The 8656-nt window shown below is 45.7% G+C and overlaps 2 protein-coding genes across 2 annotated transcripts; one reads left to right on the top strand and one right to left on the bottom strand.

The window, feature by feature from the left end:
- The first annotated feature begins 283 nt into the window (after positions 1-283).
- LOC119334601 (30S ribosomal protein S13, chloroplastic-like) lies at positions 284-2464 on the top strand. Its single transcript, XM_037607135.1, has 3 exons — positions 284-517; positions 1656-1892; positions 2099-2464. The coding sequence occupies exons 1-3, from the start codon at positions 380-382 to the stop codon at positions 2234-2236; spliced, it is 513 nt and encodes a 170-aa protein (XP_037463032.1). The 5' UTR covers positions 284-379; the 3' UTR covers positions 2237-2464.
- An 823-nt stretch (positions 2465-3287) lies between these two features.
- LOC119332493 (glutaminyl-peptide cyclotransferase-like) lies at positions 3288-6668 on the bottom strand. Its single transcript, XM_037605671.1, has 11 exons — positions 6357-6668; positions 6218-6274; positions 5889-5924; positions 5714-5778; positions 5522-5585; positions 4863-4980; positions 4685-4782; positions 4097-4167; positions 3942-3969; positions 3774-3828; positions 3288-3680 (listed from the first exon to the last, which is right to left on the bottom strand). The coding sequence occupies exons 1-11, from the start codon at positions 6651-6653 to the stop codon at positions 3574-3576; spliced, it is 996 nt and encodes a 331-aa protein (XP_037461568.1). The 5' UTR covers positions 6654-6668; the 3' UTR covers positions 3288-3573.
- Positions 6669-8656: the final 1988 nt, after the last annotated feature.

The raw sequence follows: 8656 nt of genomic DNA, 5'->3' as shown, positions 1-8656 counted from the left end.
TTAAATCCATGAAACATGTGAACTATTTTTCAAATCTGTGGAACACGCGAACTTTTTCTCAAATTCATGAATTTTTTAAAAAAAATCAAAATTTTAAAAATCATGAACTTTTTTAAAAAGCTCAACGGTAAGTTTTTGTTTTGAGAATCTGGTCAACGGTAAGTTTTTTTTGATAAGTTAGCGAGCGAGAGAGCGAGCGTACCTGTTGCTGGGCCGGCCCAGGTCGCGAAGTAACGCTTAAGACGCTGAAGAGGGGTTCTCGCAACTACTGGCCCAACTGCTTCCCCACGACTTCGTTCACCCCGCCCTTCTCCAGTCATCCCCACCATCCCGGCGGCCGGCGGACGACAGCGTGAGGTCGAACCTCGACGGCTAGAGCATGCAGCAGTCACGCGCATGGTCGTCCCTTGCGCGCGGCATAGCGCGCCGCCTCTCCGGGGGAGCGCCGTCAGCTCCGATTTCTCCTCTCCAGTCCGCGGCAATCTCCACCGGGTCAGCCTGCCTGCTTGCTCGCCAGGTGCTTGTCTTTATTCCTAACTGACCGAGCTTCCTTCCTCGGGTGTCTGTCCGTTTTATTTTCTTTTTTTGGATTTTCCTAGCACTTTGTAGACTCTGTTCTAGGATGTGGCCTCCTTAGATTGCTTCAAGCTGATCGTGCAACTCATCAATCATCAGCATCACAGTGATGGGATAGAATCGGCTCATGAACTATATTCTTTGAGAGTTGCTTCCAGGACTAGCTAGCCACTTGGATAAGCGAGGTGGATAAATACCAAGTGTATCTCATCCTATTACAATCTTCTCGCGCAATGTTAGTTATGATATTGGGAAATGGCTAGTTCTAGTGCAGTGTTCCACTGGCTTTGGGTGTGTAAGCTGCTTGCTGCTTCTGTGCCCAGTCCAGGTGTTAGAGAGAAGAGGGGGCTTCCTGTGGCATGGGAATGCTTTGCATAATTAGTGTTCGTGTGGATGTTTGCTTCTGAACTATGAACCCCCTGTCCCTAGCACGTTACCTGACAGTGATTTTTTTTCTTTTCTTTTTGCACAGCATTGTAAATGCCATGCTTTTAATCCTGCAAATAAAAATGCCCCTTCCCCTCTCCCGACGTCTCGCTTCCTCTAGTGGACACACGCTCACACAAACAGGCACATGTTGTCTCCTGGTTTCACAAAGAGCCGAGACAAAACAGAGCAAACAGAGTAGTAGAGAGACACCAGATATGTCACAAGTCACATGCCCTTTCTTTCATTACTTAGCAACACATGCTTACAAGCAATGGATGCTTCTCTAATCAGCAACGGATGCTGTCAAGCAACAAATGCTTACATACTTGCTCTCTTACCAGCAGCGAATGCTAGGATGCAACAGATGGATAGAATTACAAGATGGGACTGCCAGTACATTTATAGGCTAACTAACCGACCCTTCGATGAACTGCCTCAGCAAGTTCACTGTCAAACTGGTCAGACACAGCTTGGCGACAGTCACAAACGGACTGCTTTCATTCCCCTAGTGTCCTCAGCTGACACACAGCTTTTCTTTCTATGCACTTTGGGTAATTAAAACCAATTTGCCTCTTTCGTTTTATAATAAGATTAGTACCAATAGTTGCATGCTGGTAACTTAATTCTTGTTTTTGTCGTGGACTTGACAGGACGGAGGTTTTGTTCATGGTGGGTTCATGGATTCCATTCGTATTGGTGGTGTTGTGATACCTAACCACAAGAGGGTGGAGTACGCACTTCAATCCATCCACGGCATTGGCCGGGCACGCGCCCGTCAGATCCTTTCAGAGCTCAATTTGGAGAACAAGGTCACCAAAGACCTCTCCAAGGAGGAGATCATCACCCTCCGTGAGGGGATCGCAAAGTACATGATTGAAACAGACCTAGTAAGTAATTCCCCCGGTCCTTTTGCCAATCTGATTTGTCCCGTGCATGTCGTTATGGAAATGCTGTCATGAGATGATTATAACTCATTTCGTAGGACCTGTCTGGTTCATCTAAACCTACGTAATCCTAGGTGTATCTGTCATTTTAGTTTGTTCACACAAAAGAAATGGAAATACTGAGTTTTGCTCTTTGGCATGCTTTACAGAGACGGTTTAAGAGTGCGGCGGTCGAGAGATTGGAAGGGATTAGATGCTACAGGGGCATCCGGCATGCGGATGCTCTCCCGGTACGTGGCCAGAGAACAAAGACCAATGGCAGGACTCGCAAGGAAAAGAGGGCTTGAGTTGCCAACAAGTCGTTTGCGGCCTCCCCGGAATAATTAGTCATGCTGCCATTATTTAGCTCCTTTTTTGGTTTTGTTTGTACTGCATTACCGCGCTACTGTTAATCGACAGTTAATCTGATAATAAATGCTAGGTGCCTCCCAGCCGGCCTCTGCTGGACTTTCCGAACTTTCAAATTCAACTAGTTTGGTTTGGTTAAATTCAGTTTAATGTTTTATGTGCTTCTACATCTACAATGATTCTGTAGCATAGTTCATTTCTTTATTATTCGGCTATTTCCTACCCCTATATGATGCATGTTCTTTTTAGTGCTGAAGAGTGAAAATAAAGCATGTCAATGCCGATACCGGATAATTGTTAATCGGTGCCACTAGCTCTGTTATATTCCCTTTGGTTCCTTAAGGACGGTTCAACTTAGTGTTTATTTTTTTGTTTGTAGTTTATCATACATAGGGCATAGATAGAAATGAGGCACTTTTTTGTATGATATGATATAAGATTGTTTATAGGGCCCTGAATCTTCAGAGGTTGTCTCCCGCCAATTTTACGGGAAGGGACTTCCTTCTGGTAGATGGAGGGAAAGTTTGGGAGAATTTACAGGATCCCATAAAAAAATTGTACGTTTACCGGAACTGAGTTTTTTTGGCCTAACTTTTCCGAAACCATTATGGATACCGGAATTGTTGGAGATGTTCATTGGGCTTTCTTTTTTGTCAAGAGGGGGTCAATAGGTCAATAATCTCTTGTTTTGAGCATTTGTTCTAAGCTGCCAACGAGCCAACTGCGACCACCCAGACGCATCCATAAATATATTGCTCATGAAACATAGAGATCAAGTAACAAACGCCCAAGAGATGAAGATAACTTGGCAAGTTGTGGAGCATGTTTGCACATTTTGTACCTAAACATACATTTACTGCTCTGATATATAGTATAATATACTTGCAATATGCTGACAAAAAATATTTATTTCTTTTAAATGTACTTGTTTTCTCTCTAAAAGCAACCAAGGACGTCTTTAAAGGACAATGGAACAGATTTGGGCTGTCATGAATGAATTGTTCTTTTCGTATTAGATTTCTTCACAACAGAATCATCATCTTTACAACTTTTACATCAGGGGAAAACACATACATGATCATACACATAACTACACTGGCTCCAACATGAAACTCACGAGCAGCTAGCTCCCGCCACGCCACTACCAAGTCACAGCAAAAAAATCTATCTTCCAACTGCCGATCACCTCGAATCGATCAGGAGGCATAATACATGTACATATCCTCGCCTAGGCAAAAAAATAATCTTGCCTCGGCATTCTCGTCGACACTTGTCATCAATAAAAGCTTGCCCTTGGGCACAGCCTCTCCACAGACCCGTCTGGTGGCCCATCGACCGGGCGCAGCTTGATCTCGTAGAGCTTCGGCCACAATTTCCCGGTCACTATGAGCAGAGTCCAAGGGTTAACTCGAGAAGAAGATCACAGGCTCCAATCTATAGGACGGGTGCAAAAAGAAAAAGGAGAAAATAACTCACCAAACAATCTGTTATTTTCTTCGTCCCAAGCTATACCGTTTAGAACATCAATGGCCTGGAACATGGAACAGATTTTTAGCGGCATGCCACTTGTGATACTGGATTTGGAATACGTTTTGTGTGAGTGTAGAACTGCAGTTAGGAAATGGACCACCATAGACTGCTCACCGTGTTTCCAGAATTCCACAATTGCTGCCTGCGAAATTACAAGGACACAAGCATCAATTAATATTTCAAATGCAGACACTACACAAAAAACAGAGCAGTTTCATGAAGGAACTCAGCGGGTAAGAGAACAACAGTCATTTCTACTCGGGGAATACCTCAGCTCGTGAAGAAAGATCCAGCTCACCACTTGGCCATCTTCATGGGAAACTCTAGCTATGCAATCTGTCTACACATCATAGCTTTGAAAAGTAAGAGTTGCACTTCACAATATTCTAGGATATTCATAGGCAGTTCAATTTGTATTGTTGGATCATATATTACTTGAGTTTGATCAGACTTCACAACGAAAACACAGCTAAAAAATGGCATTAGCTAGACATGCAAATATCTCAGTTACCTAATCCCCGTGTCAAATCTGAACCCATTGTGTTGTAGGGTATAAAAAAATCAGGACCAGTTCTTTGTACATCAATGGCCTATTTGGGAGTATCAAGTGTGACAAAGGACAACACAGGAGAAAACTTGGATACACCTCAGTACAAATTGAGCCACACTCCATAGTTAGTTTGTTAAACCTGAATCACATTTTGCCTAGATGAAGCATTTAAAAGCAACACCAGGGAGCGACATAACAGCACTAAGCTATACTAATGAGAAACGTTATTATTTTCATCGAGATCTTGACCAGCATATCGATACGTGAAAGCAATATGGTTAGACAGTAACTGTGAAATTGCTCTAACCTGCCAGACATTTGCCCATACTTCACCATTTATATACTCCAGTTCATTAATAAAGGAAACTTCCTTGTCTTGATATTTCACAGTTACTGTCTTTGTCACTGTATCAACGGAGATGTCAAGCAAAACAAATGAAGTCTCAAAGCTATATAGAATCAAACATGGGAATTAATGAATATACCTTCAAGTGATATTGGATCCAGCTGGTACAACCTTGAGGTACCATCACTGCCAAATAGAATTTTTCCATCAGTAGCCAACCCCCACCCGTCACGCATTTTATGGGTAAAACTCTCACGCTGCAGCATAGAACACACTAACTTGTTACCTCGACATAAGCAAGAAGCCACGATAGGTGAAAAATGAATAATCTAAATACCAAATATTTGCTACATCAAATTATGATTAAATAGAGTGGAAGGCTATATATTACTAACAAATTTGTGCGTCTGTTGCTCTAACCATGCAGGTGGAAATAAAACACAATGTGTAACAAAGTGTATGTACCGAATTTGACGACTTATATTTAAATACCATGTGCATAGCTCAAACCTAGAAGACAGCTACACCATGCACCATGAGAACCTAATCAAGGTTGGAGTACGTACTAAACAAGCTTAACAAATACTATTGCACCTTCTATTTGGAAGTAAACTGGCCGAAAAACTTGAAATAAGACCAGTAAAATGCAAGGGGGGTGATTGTAACCCATATTTCAGAAGATCACCAAACAACAGATATTGATAGGTGGGGTTGGGGATAATTAGCTGAGCCTTTAAAACAAAAACAGCTGAATCATCTGTAAATGCACTAAAATAGAAACAGGGGCAGCAGCATTACTTTGCTAAAGTTATGCCGGTCATATATGAATCCATCATTCTTCCGCCAAGTAACTTGAAACAATCTACAAAAGAGAATTTTATTTAAAACAAATGAAATGTGACTTAACAGGACCACAGAAGCAAACAGAGCCATCATATTCATATTCAAGAAAGCGATCTCTATCGTTAGGTATAGTTGAGGTATATCTACCTGTCGCCTAGAAGTGTTAGGCCTTCTCCAAACATCCATCCATCCATTTGGTGCTGCTCTAAAACCTGAAAAATGACAAAACAATGACTACTGATTTGGTGTCGGGTAGGTTAACCATTGCTGCAGACATAAAACATGCAATGTTTATATATGGAAAGCAAAGGAATTAACGTACTTTTCCTGTTTGAAGATCAACCTTCCGGACCGACGACTGCCCAGAAACAAAATTAGAAGCATTTAGTTAGTGCTTTACATAACTGGTTCCAGAAAAGCAAGTGAATAAAACAAATACAGCTTGCAAACTCATAATAATAAATCCATAACAGTGACACCAAGTCTGCTACTACTTGTTTCTTTCCACAACAGGTTATTAATTGTGAGAAGAAAACCAAGGAAGTATTCACTCCTTAGCATGCCAAGAATAATTACTCAAGTGAAGCACAGATTTTTGTTGCCAAGCTAAATTGGAGCAGCAGATTCTTGGTCCACATTGGCATTACCTACCTGGTGGTAAAGGCCAGTGGACTCGTAGAGAGTGTCGTTTCCCCCGTACAGGAGGCCCTGCCAAGAAGAGACCACGCGATCTGAGAAATCGGTCAGGGAGGGAACCAGATCGGGAGGGAACGGAGCGGAGCGTGGGGACCTGGGTGAAGGCCGCGGGGTCGTGCGGGTACTCGCGGACCAGGTCGAAGGAGTAGAACCGGGTGGCGGCGAGCGGCGGCCGGCGGAGGAGCGCCGCGGGGAGGTAGGCCGGGCGCCAGACGGCGGCAGCCGCGGCGAGGAGGAGGAGCGCGGCGCCCGCGGCCGCGACGGCCGTGCGGCGGACGCGGCGCGAGGACGGCGGGGAGGGGTTGGTGGAGGATACGGAGAGGGGGGAAGGCGCCATGGGGGAGGCGCGGCGGCGGGGCGGCGGGGGCCTCCGTCGGGAGCCGGCGGTCATTTGGGTCTGGTTGGTCAACCACTAAATTCTCGCTTTAGATTTGGATTTGAGTTTTTAGCCTTCCTGATTTCTTAGCTGAAATTTTTGACTTTGGAATGAATGCCTACTTTGAAATCTTTTGTTCTTTTACACACACAACATATTTGATTTTTGTGCAAAGAAATATATAAAAGCATTTAGAGCACTACTTTAGTGATCCAAACGCTCTTATGTTTCTTTACGGATGAAGTACTTTATAAAATATATCACGCGCATCACGAAGGCGTATTGGCTCCGAGGAGCATTCGCTCCGCATGAAAAGTAAATTCAAAAAATAAAAAATATGTGTTTTTCTATAAATGTTCATGTTATTGTGACAAGCATGCTTGATAATTTTCATGTGAAACAGAGCAGCGGTATTTCATAAGTCAAAAAAACAAATTTCAGGTGACATTTGGTGTTTAGTTTTTTCTCTTTTTTTTGCACAGGCCAAACTACTTAACTTTTTTGCCTACAAATTTGCACGTAGCTTGTGACTATGTATAGATCAAATTTCTGTTGGGAAATTTCTTTTTGACATTTCAAAAATTACTTTCGCGCGATGCACACAGGGGGCGAATTAGATTTTCGACCCACATCACACTTCTTGCTAATGTTTCGTCGCTCAAGCCATGGTGCATGAATATAAGAATATACAATGATTATATATTGACAGAAAATTGCGTGCCGCGTAACCTACCCCTTCTCTCTCGCAACTGTCATTACATCGTATATGTATTGTTTGTATAGATAAGACCAAATAACAAACGTATGCTAGCGAACAATAAGTGACTCGGAGCGGGCCTACTTTCTTCCACAACAATATCTTGGAAGATGGACACAAGGCAAGGGTAAAGCAATGACCGCTCAAGCTACTTCCCCAAAGGGGCCTCATTTTCTCTGCATTGCTACAGAGTGAATCTCCATATAAAATATGCCTTAGAGACTTATTTCAAAACTTGTTTCGGAAAATCAATTTTTTCTGCCACAACTTTCAGGATTGTAATTCCATTATGAAAATTTACAAGCTTTTAGAACATTTGTAAATGTTTGTCAAAAAATCAGGTTTTTTTTGAATTTTTCTTGAATCTACTACCACTATAAAAGAAAGAGAGGGGCAGATCCAAACAATCCCACCCATCCATCATCAAAATCTAATGGCCCTTAATCATTCTGTGTTTAACGCTACCAACCACGCAACAACCCACAATCGATCGCTAATCGCGCCGCATTAAGAAAACCGGTCACCCGCACGACCTCCACCTTCTCCTCCCGCACGACCTCCTCCTCCTCCTGCGCCGTTCGCCTCCCGCAGCCTCGCGCCGAGCCACAGGAAGCCGCGCCCTTCACCGCCGCCTCGCGCCGCCGGAGCCACGGGAAGCCGCCGTAGGTCGCTGGGAGCCCGCCCCCGCCGCGCCGTTCGCCGCCTCCCCAGCCGCGGGAGCCTGCCCCCGCCGCGGGTTGCCGCCTCCCCAGCCACGGGAGCACGCCCCCGCCGCGGGAGCCGTCCCGCCGTGGGTCGTCGCCTCCCCAGCCACCGGAGCCGCCCCGCTGCGCCCTTCGCCGCCTCCTGCAGCCGCGTCGGTCGCCACGCCCGTCGCCCCGGGAGCCGCCCCATCGGAGCCGCCGCCCGTCGCGCACCGGCGGAGCCCCGCCGCAGGTCGCCACCCTTCGCCGGGGGAGAGCCGGGGCCGCCGCGATCGTGAGCCGCCCGCCCATCCTCCATCCCCACGCGGGCGCACCTTCCTTCAGCTCCTCCTCGCGCCGCCCCTCTCCTTTGCCCCAGCCGCCAAGACCCCGCGGTCGCTTCACTGGGTTGCGGCGCCGCCCCGCCCGATAGCCTCCCAGCGGCCGCCTGCCGCCATCCGCGCAGACTGCTTAACCGACGCCCGCGGCCGCTTCACCGGGCCACGGCGTCGCCCGCCCATCCCTGCGTGTGCGATGGCTGAAAATTTCAATCTGCGATGGTGCACGGAGATCAAGCA

The sequence above is a fragment of the Triticum dicoccoides genome, chromosome 7A (genome assembly GCF_002162155.2).
Source record: "Triticum dicoccoides isolate Atlit2015 ecotype Zavitan chromosome 7A, WEW_v2.0, whole genome shotgun sequence".
NCBI lineage: Eukaryota > Viridiplantae > Streptophyta > Magnoliopsida > Poales > Poaceae > Triticum > Triticum dicoccoides.
This window is presented reverse-complemented; position numbering and strand designations above follow the sequence as displayed.